General features: G+C 44.2%; 1 protein-coding gene across 1 annotated transcript in view; it reads right to left on the bottom strand.

Moving 5' to 3' along the window:
- The window catches only part of LOC126470745 (sodium-dependent transporter bedraggled), a 446,015-nt gene that overhangs the window by 200,024 nt on the left and 220,001 nt on the right, over nt 1-25,990 (bottom strand). The window contains exon 5 of the mRNA XM_050098751.1: nt 19,620-19,696. Coding sequence (XP_049954708.1) covers nt 19,620-19,696 — 77 coding nt within the window. The remainder of the gene's footprint in view (nt 1-19,619; nt 19,697-25,990) is intronic.

The following is a 25,990-nucleotide window of genomic DNA, read 5'->3' on the forward strand; positions in this document are numbered from 1 at the left end:
GTGCTGGACGTGCAGACCGCGTGAGACGACGCTTCATCCAGTCCCAAACATGCTCAATGGGGGACAGATCCGGAGATCTTGCTGGCCAGGGTAGTTGACTTACACCTTCTAGAGCACGTTGGGTGGCACGGGATACATGCGGGCGTGTATTGTCCTGTTGGAACAGCAAGTTCCCTTGCCGGTCTAGGAATGGTAGAACGATGGGTTCGATGACGGTTTGGATGTACCGTGCACTATTCAGTGTCCCCTCGACGATCACCAGTGGTGTACGGCCAGTGTAGGAGATCGCTCCCCACACGATGATGCCGGGTGTTGGCCCTGTGTGCCTCGGTCGTATGCAGTCCTGATTGTGGCGCTCACCTGCACGGCGCCAAACACGCATACGACCATCATTGGCACCAAGGCAGAAGCGACTCTCATCGCTGAAGACGACACGTCTCCATTCGTCCCTCCATTCACGCCTGTCGCGACACCACTGGAGGCGGGCTGCACGATGTTGGGGCGTGAGCGGAAGACGGCCTAACGGTGTGCGGGACCGTAGCCCAGCTTCATGGAGACGGTTGCGAATGGTCCTCGCCGATACCCCAGGAGCAACAGTGTCCCTAATTTGCTGGGAAGTGGCGGTGCGGTCCCCTACGGCACTGCGTAGGATCCTACGGTCTTGGCGTGCATCCGTGCGTCGCTGCGGTCCGGTCCCAGGTCGACGGGCACGTGCACCTTCCGCCGACCACTGGCGACAACATCGATGTACTGTGGAGACCTCACGCCCCACGTGTTGAGCAATTCGGCGGTACATCCACCCGGCCTTCCGCATGCCCACTATACGCCCTCGCTCAAAGTCCGTCAACTGCACATACGGTTCACGTCCACGCTGTCGCGGCATGCTACCAGTGTTAAAGACTGCGATGGAGCTCCGTATGCCACGGCAAACTGGCTGACACTGACTGCGGCGGTGCACAAATGCTGCGCGGCTAGCGCCATTCGACGGCCAACACCGCGGTTCCTGGTGTGCCCGCTGTGCCGTGCGTGTGATCATTGCTTGTACAGCCCTCTCGCAGTGTCCGGAGCAAGTATGGTGGGTCTGACACACCGGTGTCAATGTGTTCTTTTTTCCATTTCCAGGAGTGTATTTCATACCGGCTGTAGTCGCTGCAGTGCCTTGCATTGTTCTTCTTATAACACAGGCACTGCAGTATCGGAATTTAGAAAATTTCATTAGCGTTGTTTGGCCGAGGTCACTGGTTGACAACCTTTCTAAGACTGTTCCCCCTTAGTGCAATCACATATTGAGTAGCAACCCTCACGCTATTTCCCAACCATCATCAACATTAGCGAATAATTAAACTTTTTACTCCAAAGAATTTTCTTTGAAAACTTTTCTCTTAAAATGACGAAAGGTAAATGCTATTTACTGGTTATTGGTGTTTTATTAAACCAGAAGCTAATGAGTCAATAAGTCAATTTGTACTGGTAATTTCTAATAATATTTTTTTTACTAGAATCCACGTCTTTAACCCACATTTAAAATCATGTACGTTAAAATGTATGCACTATATTTTTTGTTTTTAATTTAGTTCATTTCTGGACTCTGTACTGCTGAACTGAAAGAAATCAGAAGACTTCAAGCTGCCAATGCTTGCTTTGTGTCTGACCATTACAACTAGTAATAATAATAATAATAATAATAATAATAATAATAACAATAATAATAATACTGTGTAGACCCTACAGCAATGTATTATCAATTACATAGTTATTTTTGTGTTGTGCTGTCAATTAGCTTGTGTAAGTGTAGCGACGTGAAAAATGAATCAATATCTGACTATTTGCTGGGACTTGGAGAAGGCACTTTCATGGGATATTTAAGCATATGTGACCTATATGTCTCAATTTTACTGTCAAAGACGCATGGTACACAGTGCAAAAAATGTTCGTAATGGTAGACAATATGGGGAAGATGCTGTTAATATGTTCGTTTCGAAAGCTCTAACTGGCGCCACATTGTGGCATGCGTTATTGCCAGTATTGTAACGAATTTACAAGTTATATAGGTTAAATACCGTATTTTGCTAATGTAATTAAAGTCTTAATACGACCACACGCGTTTCACTGTAACTGTCCATATGTCGATTTGCAGTAGGGTTTTGGAATATATACTGTATTCGAACGTCCGCAGGTCGTGGTCGTGCGGTAGCGTTCTCGGTTCCCGGGTTCGATTCCCGGCGGGGTCAGGGATTTTCTCTGCCTCGTGATGACTGGGTGTTGTGTGATGTCCTTAGGTTGGTTAGGTTTAAGTAGTTCTAAGTTCTAGGGGACTGATGACCATAGATGTTAAGTCCCATAGTGCTCAGAGCCATTTTTGTATTCGAACATTACGAAGTACCTCGAAGAAAACGATTTATTGACACATAGCACGAATTCAGAAAATATCGTTCTTGTGAAACACAACTAGCTCTTTATACTCATGAAGTAATAAGTGCTATCGACAGGGGATGTCGAATTGATTCCATATTTTTAGATTTCCGGAAGGCTTTAGACACCGTTCCTCACAAGCGTCTTCTAACCAAACTGCGTGCCTACGGAGTATCGCCTCAGTTGTGCGACTGGATTCGTGATTTCCTGTAGTAATAGACGGAAAGTCATCGAGTAAAACAGAAGTAATATCCGGCGTTCCTCAAGGAAGAGTTATAGGCCCTATATTGTTCCTGATCTATATTAACGACATAGGAGACAATCTGAGTAGCCGTCTTAGATTGCAGATGATGCTGTCATTTACCGTCTTGTAAAGTCATCAAATGATCAAAACGAATTGCAAAATCATTTCGATAAGATATCTGTATGGTGCGAAACATGGCAATTGATGCTGAATAAAGAAAAGTGTGAAGTTATTCACATGAGTACTAAAAGAAATCAGCTAAATTTCGATTACGCCAAAAGTCACACAGATCTGAAGGCTGTAAATTCAACTAAATACTTAGGGATTACAATTACAAATAACCTAAATTGGAACAATCACATAGATAATATTGTGGATCGAGCAAATCAACGACTGCGATTCATTGGCAGAACACTTAGAAGGTGCAACAGGTCTACTAAAGAGACTGCTTACACCACTCTTGTCCGCCCTGTTCTGGAGTATTGCTGTGCGGTGTGGGATCCGCATCAGGTGGGACTGACGAATGGCATTGAAAAAGTAAAAAGAAGGGCAGCTCGTTTTGTATTATCGCGAAATAGGGGAGATTGTGTCACAGACATGATACTTGAATTGGAGTGGCAATCATAAAAACAAATGCGTTTTTCGTTGCGACGGGATCTTCTCATGAAATTTCAGTCACCAGTTTTCTCCTCCGATTGCGAAATCATTCTGTTGGCACCCACCTACACAGGGAGAAATGATCATCACGATAAAATAAGAGAAATCAGGGCTTGCACAGTAAAATTTCAGTGCTCGTTTTTCCCGCGTGCCGTTCGAGAGTGGAACGGTAGAGAGACAGCTTGAAGGTGGTTCATTGAACCCTCTGCCAAGTACTTTATTGTGAATAGCAGAGTAATCACGTAGATGTAGATGTCGTCATTCCTACGTCACAACCTGTACTTGTACACGTGTTAATGTAATTTCCGTATAGAGGAGGACATTTTAATTGAAAGTCACTGCCTGGCATCGGCGGATAAACACGATATTGCAATACCTGCGTTATTAAGAAGAACGATGCCATGGTCTTTCGGACCTGCATGCATGAATGCATCAGGTGAATGTGCAACAAAAACAAAAGTAGCATCGAGTGCGCTCCTAATGAAGTATAATCGGACCGTAAATTTTTTGAATGTACGCAAAAGATTTATCAGATAGTCACAGCCACTACGAAATCATTTGGAAATATTTGTAAACAGTATTACAGTCTCATGAAATAGTGATAACAATAATGATGTTTTAAAATAAATAACTTCGTTTCGTGACCGAAACACAATCGGACCCTTTTGTTTTGACCCCCATGAAAATTTCATTTGACTGGTCAGATGATAGTTACCCCACTGGCCAACATGTTACAATTATTGCATTGGGAATTGCGTTGAAACCGTTTTACCCTACTTGGACATAAGTCTTTTGTAAGTTATTCAGATGCTGCGCAGTACAGATGAAGAGTACGAAGACGAATGCCTTCGTACACTAAGAAATAGTGAGGCGACCGTCGCTTATATCACACAAGAAGCCTGCCACGGGTGTAAAATCTGAAAGGGAAATTCGAATGGGAATCTTTTTCATATTATTTAAACTCCTATAGTGTTAGATACATTACTAAATAACAGTGAAACGATTCATTTTAGACGAATAGAATGACTACTAAATTTTCGTGCTATTCTAAAGTAAACAGTTATTCAAAAGATTAATATAACAAAGCAGGATGCAGGGCCACCAGTGAGAACGTTTCTTGGTGACGACAGCAGAGTGGTGGAAGATACACACGAGTGGGCCCTTTGTGCCAGAAGCAGTCACGCAGAAGGCTGCCATTCTGTGTGGCGCGGTCCAGCGAAGGCGGACGCCATCACAGAAGCTTCACGCAGCTGCCGTCGTGGAAATTCCATTTATATTAAGGGCTACCTCATCTCATAACACAATGCTGCAAGTATTAGATAGGTAACAGTCTCGAATGTGAGGATGGCTTCAATTTGTTGTGCCACATAAAGGACGGGACCCTCACCAGCTTGTAAAGTGACCTCTGTAGTTCCAAAGACTTACTGGAATGACGTTTTCATTGATCTTAACGCTGTAGCAAAGATTCAGAATTTCATTTATGTATGCTAGCATGTTTGCTCAGAATACATCGATGATAAAAATACTTCAACCTATGATTTGCTACCTGTGAATTACCCACGCTACCCCAACTGCAAACTTTCTTCTCGAGAGTTTAGCAGAGCATGTGTGGTACCAAGTCACATCCCAAGTCCAATGGACTTACTACATACAACTGTGAGCGGCATAATTTCAAATAATACACTTAACTGCCTCCATCACCTTTCGCCTGGTTAACTCTGTCACTCTTTTAACTTCTTGTTGGTACACAGATACTTAATTACTATTTTCTTATTAACATCTCAGTACCAAAATTAGTAAGAAACTTTCAGTTTTCATCTTGTTCATACAGCTGTTTCGCTCGACTATTTCACTAAGGTGAAAGTCGTCTTTCAGCTTTGTTGGCCAAAGCACTGTGTTCAGAAGGCAGGAAAGAATAATTAATATTTCATTTCGCATCATGTCCGTGTTAAGCGCCGCTGCTCAAAGCGCAGACGCAGCACGTAGGAAATCGAGAGTGATATGGGAGCGACTATCACCAGCCCGAGGCTAGTAACGGGGGGAGAGGAGGGGTGGCAATAAATTGCACGACCTAGGGGGGTGGTCGGTATTTCGGAGACCAACAGCTGACGGAAAATGGGATGAGAAGAAGTTCCCCGTGTCAATAAATTCAACGTTGCAGCTGTGGCATCATAATACCATTGAAGATGGCACGATGTTACAATGGAAAGAACGATGTGTCTGCGTTCCATGACTGTTGACATCCATTCAAAAGGCACTCCGAACTGAGCCACCAGTGGAAATGTTGCAGCTGTTGTAGACGAAACCAAGTGTTTTCTTATGTCACAGAGCTCAGTCGCATATGCTGTTTCTTTGACTGTAAAATTTTTCCCACCATCCTATTCTCGTGACATGGTACACACTGACTACTTCCCCTTCCCACGGGCGAAGAAATCTTCGTGTGGTAGGCATTTCCGTAGTCTATCGTTTCTTGTACAGCCAATTGCTAAATTCTACAACGAAGGTCTCTGCAAAGTCAGTCATCGTCACATTGCAGTATGAATACGTAGAGTACATCGCAGCTTGTGAAAATGAAAACTTTGATAAAGATTTGTCCGCAAAGTGAGCTACCCAGCCTCGACAGCCGGCTGCCGGGGCAACACGCCACATCCCACTGCACCATCCATCCATCAGATGGAAGTCATGTCCACGTGCACCACCAAATAGGCTTGCATACCGTTGCAACATGCCATCCCAATAGACAGCAGATGTGAAAGTACTCCCCACGAATACATTCAGTAGTATGTGTGCTCCTAAGGCTCATATATAATTGAGAATGTCGTCCCCACAGACCGCAGATGTTACAGTACCAGCCGGCCGCGGTGGTCTCGCGGTTCTAGGCGCTCAGTCCGGAACCGCGGGACTGCTACGGTCGCAGGTTCGAATCCTGCCTCGGGCATGGATGTGTGTGATGTCCTTAGGTTAGTTAGGTTTAAGTAGTTCTAAGTTCTAGGGGACTGATGACCACAGATGTTAAGTCCCATAGTGCTCAGAGCCATTTGTTACAGTACCTCGAAGAAACACAAGAAATGCTATACGTCCTCTGAACACGTTGTCATCCCCAGTCGAAAACACGGGTGCTCTTAATTACTATCAGGTACACACCAGACGAACAGATGCTGAGAATCGCTCACACTTGAAAAGAACACTTCCCAAAATGTTTGACTGCATGCAGAGTGGGCAAGACACCATAATCGCCGAGCACCGCAATGCCTTTGTATGAGTGGAATGTGTCTGGCGACCATACAGACGTACCTTTCGAAACTGGAAATACGAGTAGACTAACGGGAGGTATGGTTCAGAGGTTACCGCAGGGTCTCTAGCCAGAGCATGTACTGATTTGAGCGTATTTGCTCCATCTTTTCCATACTACCGCTGAATGATTACTGCCGCCTGTGATCTCTCTCTCTCTCTCTCTCTCTCTCTCTCTCTCTCTCTCTCTCTCTGTCCCTCTCTCTCTTTTTCACACACGCGCACACACACACACACACACACACACACACACACACACACATATTTAGAAATTTGTCTGTGGAATAACAGGAATTGCCAAGAAGATATGATTTCAGTTTGTGTACGAAGTTAATTTTATAATCTGTCTTATCCATTAAATCACAGGGTAGGCGGTCAAAGATCTTTATGTCTGAATACCGCTCTCCTTTCTATGCCACACTAAGGTTGAGTGATGAATAGTAAAAATCATTTCTCATTCTAGTATTGTATTTGTTAATGTTACTGTTGTTATCTATATCTACACGATTACTTTGCAATTCACAATGAAGTGTCTGGCAGATTGTTCATCGAACAATCTTCAGACTATTTCACTACCGTTCCACTCTTTAACAGCACGCCGGAAAACGAACACATATCTTTCTGTATGAGCTCCGATTTTTCTTAATTTATTATGGTGATCAATTCTCCCTATATAAGAGGCTGTCAACAAAATATCTTCGCGCTTTTAGGGGAACGCATTAGATTAAAATTTCGAAAAAAAACTCTCTGCAATGAAAAACACCATTGTTTCAAACGATTGTCACTCCAACGCGCGTATCATATCCGTGACACACTCTCCCCTATTTCACGATAATACAAAACTAACTGCCCTTCTTGGAACTTTTTCAACGTTCTCCGTCAATCCTTTCCTGTAAACGCCCCATATTGCACGGCAATACTTTAGCAAAGGACGGACAAGCGTCTCTTTAGTTGACCTGGTGCATCTCCTAAGTGTTTTGCCAATAAACCGAGTCTTTAGTTTGACTTCCCACATTATCTACGTGATCGTTCCAATTTAAGTTTTTCGTGACTGCAGTTCCTGGGTATTTAGGTGAATTGACAGTCTTTATATTTGTCTGATTTATCTTGTAACAGAAGTTTAACGGATTCCTTTTAGTACTTATGTAAATGACCTCACACTTTTCATTATTTTGGTCAATTGCCACTTGTCGCACCATACAGGTATCTTGTCTAAATCATTTTGCAATTGGATTTGATCTTCTGATGACTTTCGAAGACGATAAATGGCAGCATTATCTACAAACAATCTAAGAAGTCTGCTCAGATTGTCCACCAAATCATTTATATAGATTAGGAACAGCGGAGGTCCTGTAACACTTCCTTGAAGTACAGCAGATATCACTTCTGTTTTACTCGATTACTTTCCGTCAGTTACTACGAACTGTGACCTTTATGAGAGGAAATCACGAATCCAGTCACGCAACTGGGATGATACTCCATAGCCACGCAATTGGATTAGAAGCTGCTTGCGAGGAACGGTATCAAAAGCCTTTCAGAAATCTAGAAATATGGAAATAGTTTTATATCCCCAGTCGATAGCATTCACTTCTTTGTGAGAATAAGGAGCTAGTTGTGTTTCATAAGAATATTTTCTGAATCTGTGCTATGTCAGTCAGCCAACAATATATTTTCGCATTCGAAGGAGAAAGCTGATGATTGAAATATCATGAGAAGATCCTACTGTAACCAAAACCGCGTTTGTGGATCATATCTGTGACACTCTCCCTTCCGTTTCGCGATAATTCAAAACGAGCTGTCCTTCTTTCAACTTTTTTCGATGTCTTCCGGCAATCCTATCTGACGCGGATACCGCGCCACGCAGCGGTACTCTAGCAGAGAACGGGCAAGCGTGGTGTATGCAGTCTCTTTAGTAGGCCTGTTGTATCTTGTAAATGTTCAGTCGATAAACCGTAGTCCTTAGGTAGCTTGGAACTTCCGACACTATCTACTAGGTCATTTATATATATTGTGAAAAACAATGGTCCCATAAAACTGCCCTGTGGCACGCCAGAGGTTACTTTAACGTCTGTAGACGTCTCTCCATTGATAACAACATGCTGTGTTCTGTTTACTAAAAACTCTTTAATCCAGCCACACAGCTGGTCTGATATTCCGTAGGCTCTTACTTTGTTTATCAGACGACAGTGCGGAACTGTATCGGACGCCTTCCGGAAGTCAGGGAAAATAGCATCTACCTGGGAGCCTGTATCTAATATTTTCTGGGTCTCATGAACAAATAAAGCGAGTTGGGTCTCACACGATCGCTGTTTCCGGAATCCATGTTGATTCCTACAGAGTAGATTCTGGGTTTCCAAAAACGACATGATACGCGAGCAAGAAACATGTTCTAAAATTCTACAACAGATCGACGTCAGAGATATAGGTCTATAGTTTTGCGCATCTGCTCGACGACCCTTCTTGAAGACTGGGACTACCTGTGCTCTTTTCCAATCATTTGGAACCTTCCGTTCCTCTAGAGACTTGCGGTACACGGCTGTTAGAAGGGGGGCAAGTTCTTTCGCGTACGCTGTGTAGAATCGAATTGGTATCCCGTCAGGTCCAGTGGACTTTCCTCTGTTGACTGACTCCAGTTGCTTTTCTATTCCTTGGACACTTATTTCGATGTCAACCATTTTTTCGTTTGTGCGAGGATTTAGAGAAGGAATTGCAGTGCGGTCTTCCTCTGTGAAACAGCTTTGGAAAAAGGTATTTAGTATTTCAGTTTTACGCGTGTCATCCTCTATTTCAATGCCATCATCATCCCGGAGTGTCTGGATATGCTGCTTCGAGCCACTTACTGATTTAACGTAAGACCAGAACTTCCTAGGATTTTCTGTCAAGTCGGTACATAGAATTTTACTTTCGAATTCACTGCACGCTTCACGCATAGCCCTCCTTACGCTAGCTTTGACATCGTTTAGCTTCTGGTTGTCTGAGAGGTTTTGGCTGCGTTTACACTTGGAGTGAAGCTCTCTTTGCTTTCGCAGTAGTTTCCTAACTTTGTTGTTGAACCACGGTGGGTTTTTCCCGTCTGTCACAGTTTTACTCGGCACGTACCTGTCTAAAACGCATTTTACGATTGCCTTGAACTTTTTCCATAAACACTCAACATTGTCAGTGTCGGAACAGAAATTTTCGTTTTGATCTGTTAGGTAGTCTGAAATCTGCCTCCTATTACTCTTGCTAAACAGTTAAACCTTCCTCCCTTTTTTATATTCCTATTAACTTCCATATCCAGGGATGCTGCAACGGCCTTATGATCACTGATTCCCTGTTCTGCACTTACAGAGTCGAAAAGTACGGGTCTGTTTGTTTTCAGTAGGTTCAAGATGTTATCTCCACGAGTCGGTTCTCGAGGTAATTTTCGGATAGTGCACTCAGTATAATGTCACTCGATGCTCTGTCCCTACCACCCGTCCTAAACATCTGAGTGTCCCAGTCTATATCTGGTAAAATGAAATCTCCACCTAAGACTATAACATGCTGAGAAAATTTATGTGATATGTATTCCAACTTTTCTCTCAGTTGTTCTGCCACTAATGCTGCTGAGTCGGGAGGTCGGTAAAAGGCACCAACTATTAACCTAGCTCGGTTGTTGAGTGTAACCTCCACCCATAATAATTCACAGGAACTATCCACTTCTACTTCACTACAGGATAAACTACTACTAACAGCGACAAACACGCCACCACCGGTTGCATGCAATCTATCCTTTCTAAACACCATTTGTGCCTTTGTAAAAATTTCGGCAGAATTTATCTCTGGCTTCAGCCAGCTTTCTGTACCTATAACGATTTCAGCTTCGGTGCTTTTTCGCTTGAGGTTCCGGTACTTTACCAATGCAGCTTCGACAGTTTACAATTACAATACCGATTGCTGCTTGGCCCCCGCATGTCCTGACTTTTCCCCGCACCCTTTGAGGCTGCTGCCCTTTCTGTACTCGCCCGAGGCCATCTAACCTAAAAAAACCGCCCAGTCCACGCCACACAACCCCTGCTACCCGTGTAGCCGCTTGCTGCGTGTAGTGGACTCCTGATCTATCCAGCAGAACCTGAAACCCCACCACCCTATGGCGCAAGTCGAGGAATCTGCAGCCCACACGGTCGCAGAACCGTCTCAGCCTCTGATTCAGACCCTCCACTCGGCTCTGTACCAAAGGTCCGCAGTCAGTCCTGTCGACGATGCTGCAGATGGTGAGCTCTGCTTTCATCCCGCTAGCGAGACTGGCAGTCTTCACCAAATCAGATAGCCGCCGGAAGCCAGAGAGGATTTCCTCCGATCCATAGCGACACACATCATTGGTGCCGACATGAGCGACCACCTGCAGATGGGTGCACCCTGTACCCTTCATGGCATCCGGAAGGACCCTTTCCACATCTGGAATGACTCCCCCCGGTATGCACACGGAGTGCACATTGGTTTTCTTCTCCTCTCTTGCTGCCATATCCCTAAGGGGCCCCATTACGCGCCTGACGTTGGAGCTCCCAACTACCAGTAAGCCCACCCTCTGCGACCGCCCGGATCTTGCAGACTGAGGGGCAACCTCTGGAACAGGACAAGCAGCCATGTCCGGCCGAAGATCAGTATCAGTCTGAGACAGAGCCTGAAACCGGTACGTCAGACAAACTGGAGAGGCCTCCGGAACGTCTTTCGCCCCCTGCCACACTTCGAGACGACCTCCCACTCTACCACAGGTGAGGGATCAGCCTCAATGTGGGCAGTATCCCGGGCAGCCACAGTCGTAGTCCGATTGGGGGGGTGGGTGGGACGAGCTGGCCGTCCCCGACAAACCCCCATCCGGACCCCCACAGTGATGCTCATTGGCAACAGCCTCAAGCTGTGTGACCGAAGCCAACACTGCCTGAAGCTGGGAGCGAAGAGATGCCAACTCAGCCTGCATCCGAACACAGCAGTCGCAGTCCCTATCCATGCTAAAAACTGTTGTGCAAAGAACGTCTGAACTAATCTACAGAGAGCACAAACAATTCGACAGAAAATTTAAACGGTTATTAAAATACAAGATTGCCTAGTAAATGCAGTAATACTGCTACTTGCGCACTGCTGACACACTGCTCGGCGGCGGAAGGAGACTACGCGATTTTACACAATTCAGGCACTAAAACGCGATGCTACAACTCTCAAATACTATAATACGCCAGAAATTTTGAATTAAACAATGCAAATACCAAAAACACGCAAAGAAATTAAGAATTAAACTATGTAACAAATAAGTGAGACCCTGCGACTTGCAGTTCTGGTTCTTCAATGTAAAGACCTAAAAATTTAGAATATTATGTTTCATGGATTATTTTACCCTAAAGCATTATTTCTAATAGTATAGTCAGGTGTTGGGCAGAGCAGAACTGCATACGTTGTGTTTTACCTACGTGCAACGACAGTCCATTTTCTGAAAATCAGTTATTAATTGTTCAGAAAATATTGTTTCTCTATTACGATTTTTTATAATACGTGCATTGTCATTAAAGAGAACTGCTTCTACATCTTGGTTATATGATGGCAGATCATTTATACATAACAAGAACAAGAACGGACCTCCTACTGATCCCTGTGGTGCACCTGCAGTTATTTTTTTCCCCCCTAGAGATGCTCTTTCATTTTGCAGAATCCCTGGATACCTTAATGTGATGCTCTGCAGCCTTTTAGTTTGACAGAATGAAAATCAATAACCAGCACATGTATGATACCACAGAAATTTAACTTGATTTAGGACAATATTGTGAACTGCACAATCAAATGCTTACCAAGTCACAGTATTTTCTCATTTAAATTTTATAAATGGTTCAAATGGCTCTGAGCACTATGGGACCTAACATCTGAGGACATCACAGACATCCATGCCCGAAGCAGGATTCGAACCTGCGACCGTAGCAGTCACGCAGTTCCGGACTGAAGTGCCTAGAACCGCACGGCTACCGCGGCCGGCTAAATTTTGTATTATATGATTCATGAATTGGAAAATAGCATTCCTGTGGAGAGACTCTTTTGAAAACCAAATTGAGACGGTCTAAATATCTTGGTTTGACAGAGGTGTAGTATGGTACTGACAAGATTCACGTCATAGCGAGTTGTCGCGAATGCCATCAGCAGAACAGGAAAAAAAAATCAAATTAACTGCCGAACAACGCTTATAACGCCTAACGCTGCCTATGTAGCTTGTCGAACTCGATACAGCTATCCAGAACCTGTAATCGAATAAATAATTAATCTAGTAGGACTCTCGGTTCTGTAGCTATATACTGTAGATTATGACTTTGCAGTGCCAATTGGGTCGGGTTCGAGGCTTTAACATTAGACAGTGTGACTCAGCTGCCCCTACCTATGTGTTTTATGCAGCGTGCAACGATTTCGAAAACCATGCGCGTGATTTTCATATTCTCTCGCTCACTACATAAAAACTAGTAATCCTACAGAAAAAATGAACACGATCTTTTTTTAGGAAATTTAATGTAGATAAATTTTGAAGTGGGATACGTTTTCGCTGGAGGCCATGATTTTCGAGTTATTCGAGAAAGACACCTTTGAAGGTCGATTTTTCTCGAATAATTTGAAAACTATGGCCTCTAGCGGAAATGAATACCAGTACAAAATATAATTACATTAAATTTTATACAAAAAGGTCCACTCCATTTTTTTCTATAGGATCAATAGCTTGCATGTAGCGAGGGAGAGAGTATAAGAATCTTACTGCTGGTATTTGAAGGCATTCTGTGTTGCATAAAACCCATATGCAGGGGCAGCTTAATCACTTTGTACACAAGCGCTCTCTCGTAAGAGTCGTCACGTGCTTATTCTATTTTGTTTCGGTAGATATTTGCAATTTTTGTTTAGCCGTGTACAGCTGGAGTCATCAAAAATTAACACTACTCTTCACGTCTTTCATGGAACTCCCAGTGACGACGGAAAGCATCGGTTTGTTTCCTGTTACAAACAAAATGATTTTTAAAGTGGAATTTTACGTGCTCATTCGTCAGAGCTATCGAACTTTATTTGATCTATATGTATTAAAAGGGACATAAAAACACGAAGAATAACACCTACTCCAGCGGAAACTGAGCAACGTCGTTTCATGGCGGTAGCAGTCAGCGCGGGCTGGGGTGGTTCTGTCGCAGCTAGAGTAGTGGCTACTCTCGACGTTTTCCTGTCCGTGTTAATACATATCGACAAAACGAACATCGCACTACACTAATATGGGACCTCTCTATCTAATGGATGCATAAAGTGCCGTTTTAAAAATCATCCTGTTTGTGAAAAATGAAATGAGCGTATGGCAGCATTGGCCACGAGGCTCCCTCCATACGGGGAAGTTCGGCCGCCAAGTGCAAGTCTGATGTCAGTCGACGCCACACTGGGCGACTTGCGCACAGATGATAAGAATAAAATGATGATGACAACAGAAAATCTCCAACGCGGCCGGGAATCGACCCTGGCCCGCTTGCATGGGAAATGAGCATGTTACCACCCAGCTATGCAGGCGGACGTCCTGTTTGTAACGGGAAACAAACCGACTCTTTCCGCTGAAACTGGGGTCACATGAAAGACGTGATGAACAATATTTGTTGTGGTTGACCCCAGCTACGCATTGACGAAACTAAAGTGCAAGTACCTGCCGGAACACCAGAGAAAGCGCTCCAAACGACTGTATGTTAAGCTCGCGTATGATGACATTTCTGGAGAACGAGTCTCCTACGTAGGAATCAACACCAGTTCCGGAATCAACGATCGTATGAAACCCAGCTCACTCTGTTCTTCCCCGTTCTCGCTTCCCACGCCCGGGTTCCCGGGTTCGATTCCCGGCGGGGTCAGGGATTTTCTCTGCCTCGTGATGGCTGGGTGTTGTGTGCTGTCCTTAGGCTAGTTAGGTTTAAGTAGTTCTAAGTTCTAGGGGACTTATGACCACAGCAGTTGAGTCCCATAGTGCTCAGAGCCACTTGAACCATCTGTTCTTCCCTCGACCTCCGGAAGGCGTTCCATGCAGTTCGGCGTAGTCGCCTAACGAAGAAAATAGGAGCGTATAGACTGCCAGCCCAACCGTGTGACTGACTAAAGAGTTTCTAGCAAACAGAACACATCGCGTCATTTGCAATGGAGAGAAATCTTCAAACGTGTATGTAACTTGGGATGTATCTCAAGTACGATTACTTTTCACAATATACAGGGTGGTCCATTGATCGTGACCGGGCCAAATATCTCACGAAATAAGCGTCAAACGAAAAAGCTACAAAGAACGAAACTTGTCTAGCTGAAGGGGGAAACCAGATGGCGCTATGGTTGGCCCGCTAGATGGCGCTGCCATGGGTCAAACGGATATCAACTGCGGTTTTTTAAATAGGAACCGCCGGCCGCGGTGGTCTCGCGGTTAAGGCGCTCAGTCCGGAACCGCGCGACTGCTTCGGTCGCAGGTTCGAAACCCGCCTCGGGCATGGATGTGTGTGATGTCCTTAGGTTAGTTAGGTTTAAGTAGTTCTAAGTTCTAGGGGGCTGATGACCACAGATGTTAAGTCCCATAGTGCTCAGAGCCATTTGAACCATTTGAAATAGGAACCCCCATCTTTTATTACATATTCATGTAGTACGTAAAGAAATATGAATGTTTTAGTTGGACCACTTTTTTCGCTTTGTGATGGATGGCGATGTAATAGTCACAAACATATGGCTCACAATTTTAGAGGAACAGTTGGTAACAGGTAGGTTTAATAAATTAAAATACAGAACGTAGGTACGTTTCAACATTTTATTTCGGTTGTTCCAATGTGATACGTGTACCTTTGTCAACTTATTTCTGAGAACGCATGCTGTTACAGCGTGATTGCCTGTAAATACCACATTAATGCAATAAATGCTCAAAATGCTGTCCGTCAACCTCAATGCATTTGGCAATACGTGTAACGACATTCCTCTCAACAGTGAGTAGTTCGACTACCGTAATGTTCGCAAATGCATTGACAATGCGCTGACGCATGTTGTCAGGCGTTGTCGGTGGATCACGATGGCAAATATCCTTCAACTTTCCCCACAGAAAGAAATCCGGGGACGTCAGATCCGGTGAACGTGCGGGCCATGGTATGGTGCTTCGACGACCAATCCACCTGTCATGAAATATGCTATTCAATACCGCTTCAACTGCACGCGAGCTATGTGCCGGACATTCATCATGTGGAAGTACATCGCCATTCTGTCATGCAGTGAAACATCTTGTAGTAACATCGGTAGAACATTACGTAGGAAATCAGCATACATTGCACCATTTAGACTGCCATCGATAAAATGGGGGCCAATTATCCTTCCTCCCATAACGCCGCATTATACATTAACCCGCCAAGGTCGCTGATGTTCCACTTGTCAAAGTCATCGTGGATTTTCGGTTGCCCAATAGTGCATATTATGCCGGTTTACGTTACCGCTGTTGGTGAATGACGCTTCGTCGCTAAATAGAACGCGTGCAAAACATCTGTCATCGTCCCATAATTTCTCTTGTGCCCAGTGGCAGAACTGTATACGACGTTCAAAGTCGTCGCCATGCAATTCCTGGTGCATTGAAATATAGTACGGGTGCAATCGATGTAGATGTAGCGTTCTCAACACCGATGTTTTTGAAATTCCCGATTCTCGAGCAATTCGTCTTCTACTGATGTGCGGATTAGCCGCGACAGCAGCTAAAACACCTACTTGGGCATCATCATTTGTTGCAGTTCTTGGTTGACGTTTCACATGTGGCTGAACACTTCCTGTTTCCTTAAATAACGTAACTATCCGGTGGATGGTCCGGACACTTGGATGATGTCGTCCAGGATACCGAGGAGCATACATAGCACACGCCCGTTGGGCATTTTGATCACAATAGCCACACATCAACACGATATCGACGTTTTCCGCAATTGGTAAACGGTCCATTTTAACACCGGTAATGTATCAGAAGCAAATACCGTCCGCACTGGCGGAATGTTACGTGATACCACGTACTTATACGTTTGTCACTATTACAGCGCCAGCTATCACAAAGCGAAAAAAGTGGTCCAACTAAAACATTCATATTTCTTTACGCACTACACGAATATGTAATAAAAATGGGGGTTCCTATTTTTAAAAAACGCAGTTGATATCCGTTTGACCTATGGCAGCGCCATCTATTGGGCCAACCATAGCGCCATCTAGTTTCCCCCTTCGGTCACTATCGATGGACCACCCTGTGTATAACCGACCTAGTAGACAACGTCGGAAGTGCGACGAGACTTTCCGCGGGTGATGCTATTCTATACGAAGAAGTTGTAACGCTAGGAAATTGTAGGAAGAGCTGCAACGCAGCTACGCTCGGTGTTCGGACTGGAAACTGACCCCCAATATAAACAAATGTAACATACTGAGTGTAAATAGCCAGAAAGGCCCATCATTGTACGATTAGACGTTCTCAGAAGAATCACAGGAAGTAGTGACATCCATAAAGTATCTAGGAATATGCGTATGGAGCGGTTTAAAGCGGAACGACTACGTACAACAAATTGCAGTAAAGGCAGCTGCCGGTTTGAAATTCATTGGAAGAATTATCAGGAAATGTAGTCGATCGACAAAGGAGGTAGCTTACAAATCCCTCGTTCGACCGATACCTCTGTCTTGCTCTTCGGTCTGGAGTCTGTATCAGACAGGACTGACAGAGGAAATAGAGACCAGCCACATAAAAGCAGCACGTTTCTTTAAAGGTTCATATGGTAAGCGCAAAAGCACAACGGAGATGCCGAGTAAACTCCGGTGGCAGACGCTTTCAGAAAGGCGTTCTGCATCGAGGTATGGTTTACTGCTAATGTTCCGGGAGCATATATATAGTTTCCTCCTCTGTATAAACACCGCGCGACAGAGTCGAGCTCACATGCAGTCGAAAGAGCGGAAATGAGTACACGTGTACATGTACTTGGGCCAGTCGGACACAGATAGCCGCTACATCGGAGACGGTCAGAGGGACCCGAGAGATTGACGAGTCGGCAGAACACGGGATTTCGCAGATATTGCAGAAAACAAACGGCGCTAGAGATCGATAGGGAAGGCCTGTCGAGGAACAGTGTCGGCAGGTGTGTCGCTTAGAGCACGGAAAAAGAGAGGCTATTCACGACAGCAACAGCTGCTAGGACATAAGTCGATTGTCGAGGTAATGAACCTGACCTTACGAATTACATATACAGACATAGTAACTGAAAATTTTGCAGGTCGTCAGGGGAGAGGACTCTCTTGGCGCGGAATAATCGGATACCGCGCTTCGCGACAGACACTCGCGTCGTTTATCGGGCGTTTGCACTAGGCTTTACTCCCGTGTAGCGCACCCGCAGACGATCGACGCTCGGTAACGGCACTCCGCTAAAAGTCCGCCGGCCGATGTCGTTTCTGTCTTCGACTAATACTAAAACCCAGCAAAGGGACACCGACATAATTATTACTACAATACTGGCCATTAAAATTGCTACACCACGAAGATGACGCGAAATTTAACCGACAGGAAGAAGATGCTGTGATATGCAAATGATTAGCTTTTCAGAGCACTCACACAAGGTTAGCGCCGGTGGCGATACCTTCAACGTGCTGACATGAGGAAAATTTCCAACCGATTTCTCATACACAAACAGCAGTTGAGCGGCGTTGCCTGGTGAAACGTTGTTGTGATGCCTCGTGTAAGGAGGGGAAATGCGTACCATCACGTTTCCGACTTTGATAAAGGTCGGATTGTAGCCTATCGCGATTGCGGTTTATCGTATCGCGACATTGCTGCTCGCGTTGGTCGAGATCCAATGACTGTTAGCAGAATATGGAATCGGTGGGTACAGGAGGGCAATGCGGAACGCCGTGCTGGATCTCGACGGCATCGTATCACTAGCAGTCGAGATGACAGGTATCTTATCCGCATGGCTGTAACGGATCGTGCAGCCACGTCTCGATTCCTGAGTCAACAGATGGGGATGTTTGCAAGACGACAACCATCTGCACGAACAGTTCGACAAAGTTTGCAGTAGTACGGACTATCAGCTCGGAGACCATGGCTGCGGTTACCCTTGACGCTGCATCACACACAGGAGCGCCTGCGATGGTGTACTCAACGACGAACCTGGGTGCACGAAAGGCAAAACGACATTTTTTTGAGATGAATCCAGGTCTTGTTTACAGCATCATGATGGTCGCGTCCGTGTCTGGCGACTTCGCGGTGAACGCAAATTGGAAGCGTGTATTCGTCATCGCCATATTGGCGTATCACCCGGCGTGATGGTACGGGGTGCCATAGGTTACACCTCTCGGTCACCTCTTGTTCGCACTGACGGCAATATGAAAAGAGGACGTTACATTTCAGATGTGTTACGACCCGTGGCTCTACCCTTGATTCCATCCCTGTGAAACTCTACATTTCAGCATGATAATGCACGACCGCATGTTGCAGGTCCTGTACTGGCCTTTCTGGATACAGAAAATGTTCGACTGCTGCCCTAGCCAGCACATTCTCCAGATCTCTCACCAACTGAAAACGTCTGGTCAATGGTGGCCCAGCAAGTGGCTCGTCACAGTGCGCCAGTCACTACTCTTGATGAACTGTGGTATCGTGTTGAAGCTGCATGGGCAGCTGTACCTGTACACGCCATCTAAACTCTGTTTGACTTAATGCCCAGGCGTATCAAGGCCATTATTACGGCCAGAGGTGGTTGTTCTGGGTACTGATTTCTCAGGATCTATGCACCCAAATTGCGTGAAAATGTAATCACATGTCAGTTCTAGTATAATATATTTGTCCAATGAATACCCGTTTATCATCTGCATTTCTTCTTGGTGTAGCAATTTTAATGCCCAGTAGTGTACAACGAGTGTATTAATGTTTTATTTTTGAAAATTTTCACGCGCAATGGAAGGATATGGCGTGAGAACAAGTTTCGCTAAAGTAAGTGCAGTAAATTTAGTGAAAACGTGTTTTGGTTTTGAAACTGACCTGCGCGGGAAATCTGCGGGCGGCGGCGCTTGGTGCGCTAGCGTGGGCGCGGGCGGCGCGGAGGCGCGGCACGGCCGGTGCTGCAGCTGCAGGGGCGGCGCGGCCAGCGGCGGCAGCGGCAGCGGCAGAGCGGGCTGCTGCAGAGGCTCCACGCGCCGCATCGACGCCCGCCGCTGGCGCTCCTCCTCGCCGGACACCCAGCTCCAGTCGATGTCTCCGCTGCCAGAGCTGCGACAACACACACAACACACACACTCACACCTCTCCTCCGCATCTACTGTATTCCCAGCTCCGCGTCGGTGCCAAACACACATTTCGGCAGCGTTTTGCCATCGCCGATTAGGTGTAACATTTAATTTCGTAAATATACCGGGTGATCAAAAAGTCAGTATAAATTTGAAAACTGAATAAATCACGGAATAATGTAAATAGAGAGGTACAATTTGACACACATGCTTGGAATGACATGGGGTTTTATTAGAACCAAAAAAATACAAAAGTTCAAAAAATGTCCCACAGATGGCGCTTCATCTGATCAGAATTGCAATAATTAGCATAACAAAGTAAGACAAAGCAAAGATGATGTTCTCTACAGGAAATGCTCAATATGTCCACCATCATTCCTCAACAATAGCTTTAGTCGAGGAATAATGTTGTGAACAGCACTGTAAAGCATGTCCGGAGTGATGGTGAGGCATTGGCGTCGGATGTTGTCTTTCAGCATCCTTAGAGATGTCGGTCGATCACGATACTCTTGCGACTTCAGGTAACCCCAAAGCCAATAATCGCACGGACTGAGGTCTGGGGACCTCGGAGGCCAAGCGTGACGAAAGTGGCGGCTGAGCACACGATCGTCACCAAACGACGCGCGCAAGAGATCAGTCAGACATTTTGTGAACTTTGTTTTTTTTTGGTTCTAATAAAACCCCATGTCATTCCAAGCATGTGTGTCCATTTTTACCTCTCTATCTACATTATTCCGTGGTTTATTAAGTTTTCAAATTTATACTGACTTTTTGATCACCCGGTACCATTAACGAGGCTGCAGGCCGGTACAGTGTCAAAGATTACGGCCCGTGCCAGACGGTTAGGAGGTAAAACGTCGAGAAACGCCTCCCGCGATTTCTCAGCAGCTCTGCCGACAAATGGTGGTGCCGCGTGCCGGCACGGGACCTGCTGAGGCTCGGGACGGAGGTGAGCGCGACGGCACTGTCAGCAGACATCTGCTAGTTCACTTCAACAGAGTGTCTTTGACCACGAGCTGCTTCAGGAGTTAGTCACAAAGGGTGCAGACAGAACACAGGAAGAACGTAGATACAGGAACCATTAGTATAACAGTTGGAAATTGTTGTAGCTGTGTTGGGAAAGTACCAAAGCTTCAAGCGATAATAGAAAGTACTGATACTCAAATTTTTATCGGCACTGAAAGCTGGCTAAAGCGGGAGATAAATTCAGCAGAAATTTTTGCGAAGAACCTAATGGTGATCCGAAAGGATAGGATAACACAGTTGGTGATGGAGTATTTGTTGCTGTTAGAAGTAGTTTAGCTCGTCGCGAAATGGGTAGAGGTCATTCCTGGAAACCGGAATAAAATAATAATTGAATCCTTTTACTGACCTTCCAATTCAGATGATACAATTGCTGAAAGGTTGGAAGAAAACTTGAGTTCAAATTCAGACACGTACCCGACTTGCACAATTATAGTTCTACATCTACATCTACATGGTTACTCTGCAATTTACACTTAAGTGATTGGCAGAGGGTTCATTGAATCATTTTTCATACTACTTCTCTATCATTCCACTCTCGAATGGCGCATGGGAAAAAGGAACGCCAAAACCTTCCGTTCGAGCTCTGATTTCTCTTATTTTATCATGATGATCATTTCTCCCTACGTAGGTGGGTGTCAACAAAATATTTTCGCATTCAGAAGAGAAAGTTGGTGATTGAAATTTCGTAAATTGATTTCGCCGCAAAGAAAACCACCTTTGTTTCAGTGACTGCCACCCCAACTCGTATAACATATCAGTAACACTCTCACTCCTATTGTGCGATAACACGAAACGAGCTGCCCTTCTTTGCACTTTTTCGATGCCCTCCGTCAATCCTACCTGGTAAGGATCCCATACCGCGCAACAATATTCCAGCAGAGGACGGACAAGCGTAATGTAGGCTGTCTCTTTAATGGGTTTGTCGCATCTTCTAAGTGTACTTGCCAACAAAGCACAGTCTTTGTTTCGCCTTCCCCACAATATTATCTATGTGGTCATTCCAATTTAAGTTGCTCGTAATTGTAATTCCTAGGTATTTAGACGAATTGACAGCCCTTAGATTTGTGCGATTTTTCGCATACCCAAAATTTATCGGATTTCTTTTAGTACCCGTATGGATGACCTCGGACTTTTCTTTGTTTAGTGCCAACTGCCACTTTTCGCACCATACAGAAATTCTCTCTAGATCATTTTGTAATTGGAGTTGATCGTCTGATGATTTTACTAGACGGTAAATGATAGCGTGATCTGCAAACAGTCTAAGGGGGCTGCTCAGATTATCACCTAGATCATTTGTATAAATCAGGAACAGCAGAGGGCCTATGACACTACCTTGCGGAACGCAAGATATCACTTCTGTTCTCCTCGACGATTTACCGTCTATCACTACGAACTGTGACCTCTCTGAGAGGAAATCACGAATCCAGTCACACAACTGAGACGATACTCCATACGCACGCAATTTGATTAATAGTCGCTTGTGAGGAACGGCATCAAAAGCGTTCTGGAAATCTTGGAATTTGGAATCGATCTGAGATCCCTTGTCGACAGCACTCATTACTTCATGGGAATAAAGAGCTAGCTGCGTTGCACAAGAACGATATTTTCTGAATCTGTGTTGGTTATGTATCAATAAGTCAATTTTATTCAAGGTGATTCATAATGTTTGAGTGCAGTATATGCTCCAAAATCCTACTGCAAATTGAGATCAGTGATATGAGTCTGTAATTCAATGGGTTACTCCTATTTCCTTTCTTGAATATTGGTGTGACCTGTCCTACTTTCCAGTCTTTAGGAACAGACCTTTCGTCAAGTGAGCGACTGTATATGATTGCTAAGAAAGGCGCTATTGTGTCTGCGTACTCTGAAAGGAACCTGGTTGTTGTACCATCTGGACCGGAAGACTTGCCTTTCTTAAGTGATTTGAGTTGTTTCGCAACACCTAAGATATATACTTTTATGTCACTCATGCTAACAGATGCTCTGGTTTCGAATTCTGGAATATTTACTTCGTCTGCTTTCGTGAAGGAATTACGGAAAACTGTATTTAGTAACTCCGCTTTAGTGACACCACCATCGGTAACATTTCCATCTCTGTCGCGCAGTGACGGATTTGACTGTTTTTTGCCTCTAGTGTACTTTACATACGACCAGAATCTCTTTGGGTTTTCTACCACATTTTGAGACAATGTTTCATTGTGGAAACTATTAAAAGCATATCGCATTGACGTCCGCACTAAATTTCGAGATTCCGTGAAACCTAGCCAGTCTTGGGGATATTGCGCTCTTCTGAAGTTGGTATACTTTTTTCGTTGCTTCTGCAACAGTGTTCTGACGTGTTTTGTGTACCATGGTGGATCAGTCCCGTCTCTTATTAACTTATGCGGTATGAATCTATCTATTGGTGTCGATACTGTATCTTTGAATTTAAATCATATCTGGTCTACACTTACATAATTAGCTCGGAAGGAATGGAGACTCTCTCTTAGGAAGGCATCAAGCGAATTTTTATCTGCTGTTTTAAATAGATATGTTATGCGTTTATTTTTAGTGGTTGTGGTTGATATGGTTTTGAGCCTCGCTACAATGATCTTGTGTTCACTAACCCCTGTATCCGTCATGACTCTCTCTATTAGATCAGGATAATTTGTGGCTAAGAGGTCAAGTGTGTTTTCAAACCATTTACAATTCGTGTGGGCTCATAAACTAATTGTTCAAAGTAATTCTCAGAGAAAGCATTTAGTACAATGGCGGTGACTTTAATTTACCCTCGATATGTTGGCGAAAATATATGTTTAATTCCGGAGGTACGCTTAAAAATCATCCGAAATTCTCTGAAAATTATTTCGAGCAGTTAGTTCTTGCCCCACGCGATTAATAAACGGTTGTGAAAACATGCTTGACCTCTTAGCAACAAATAAGCCTGAGCTAATAACGAGCATTAAAAAGGGTACTGGGATTAGTGAACAAAGGGTTGTCATAGCGAGATTGAATATTGTAACCCCTAAATCCTCCAAAAATTAATGAAAAATTTACCTATTCCAAAAAGCAAATAAAAATTCACTTGACGCCTTCCTGAGGGACAACCTCCACCCCTTACAAATTAACAATATAAGTGTAGATCAGATTTGGCTTGAATTCAGAGAAATGGTATCGGCAGCAATTGAGAGATTTATACCAAATAAATTAACAAACAACGGAGCTCATCTTCCTTGGTATACAAAACGGATTAGAACACTGTTATAGAAACAACGAAAAAAACATGCCAAGTTCAAACGAACGCAAAACCTCCAAGATTGGCGATCTTTTACAAAAGCTTGAAATTTAGCGCGGATTTCAATGCGAGATACTTACAATAGTTCCCACGACGAAACTTTGTCTCGAAACCTGACAGAAAATCCAAAGAGATTCTGTTCGTATGTGAAGTATGCTAGTGGCAACACGCAACCAATGCCATCTCTGCGATATAGCAATGGAAATACTATCGACGATAGCACTGCGAAGGCAGAGTTACTAAACACAGTTTTCCGAAATTCCTTCGCCAACGAAGACGAAGTAAATACACAAGAATTCGAATCAAGAACAGCTGCCAACATGAGTAACGTAGAAGTAGATGTCCTCTGAGTAGTGAAGTAACTTAAATCACTTAACAAAAGCAACTCTTCCGGTCCAGACTGTATATCAGTTAGGTTCCTTTCAGAGTATACAGATATAATGGCTCTATACTTAACAATCATATACAACCGCTCGCTCGACGAAGGATCCGTACCAAAAAACTGGAAAGCTGCACAGGTCACATCAAAATTCAAGAAAAGTAGTAGGAGTAATCCACTAAATTACAGGCCCATATCAGTAATGTCGATGTGCAGCAGTATTTTGGAAGATATACTGTGTTCGAATATTATGAATTACCTCGAAGAGAACGGTCTACAGACACACTGTCAAAATCGTTAGAAAACATCGTTCTTGTGAAACACAAGTAGCTCTTTACTCACACGAGTTGTTGAGTGTAATTGATAAGGGAGTTCAAACTGATTCGGTATTTCTAGTTTTCCGGAAGACTTCTGACGCTGTACCACCGAAGTGGCTTGTAGTGAAATTGCGTGCTTTTGGAATATCGTCTCAGTTATATGACTGGATTCGTGATTTCCTGTCGAGAAGTTCACAGTTCGTAGTAAATGACGGAAAGTCATCGTGTGAAACAGAAGTGATTTCTGGCGTTCCCCAACGAAGTTTTATAGGCCCTTTGCTGTTCCTTATCTATATAAACGATTTGAGAGACAATCTGAGCAGCCGTCTGAGGTTTTTTGCAGATGACGCTGTCGTTTATCGACTAGTAAAGTCATGAGAAGATCAAAAAGAATTGCAAAACGATTTAGAAAAGGTATCTTTATGGCCTGAAATTTGGCAATTGATCCTGAATAATGAAAAGTGTGAAATCATCTAATATCAGTTAAACTTCGGTTACACGATAGATTAGTCATATTTAAGGGCTGTAAATTCAAATAATATCTGGTAATTACAATTATGAACAACTTAAATTGGAAGGAACATAGAAAATGTTGTGGGGAAGACTAACTAAAAACTAAGTTTTTTGGAAGGACACTAAAAGGACTGCCTACACTACGGTTGCCCGCCCTCTTTTAGAATACTGCTGCGCAGTGTGGGATCTTTACCAGATAGGATTGATGGAGTACATTGAGAAAGTTTGAGAAGCGCAGCACGTTTTGTATTATCACGAAATAGGGGAGAGAGTGTCACTGAAATGATACAAGATTTGGGGTGGACATCATTAAAACAAAAGCATTTTCGTTGCGGCAGAATCTTCTCACGAAATTTCAGTCACCAACTTCCTCCTCCGATTCTAAAATTATTTTGTTGACGCCGATGTACGTAGGGAGAAACGATCATCGTAATAAAATAAGGGAAATCAGAGCACGCACCGAGAGCTATAGGTGTTCGTTTTTTCCGCTCGCTGTACGAGATTAGAATAATAGAGAATTATTGTGAAGTTGGTTTGATGAGTCCTCTGCCAGGCTATTAAATGCGATTTTTGGAGCAACCATGTAGCTGTAGATTTAGGCGTTACTAAATCCAATT

Source organism: Schistocerca serialis, chromosome 3 (assembly GCF_023864345.2).
Source record: "Schistocerca serialis cubense isolate TAMUIC-IGC-003099 chromosome 3, iqSchSeri2.2, whole genome shotgun sequence".
NCBI lineage: Eukaryota > Metazoa > Arthropoda > Insecta > Orthoptera > Acrididae > Schistocerca > Schistocerca serialis.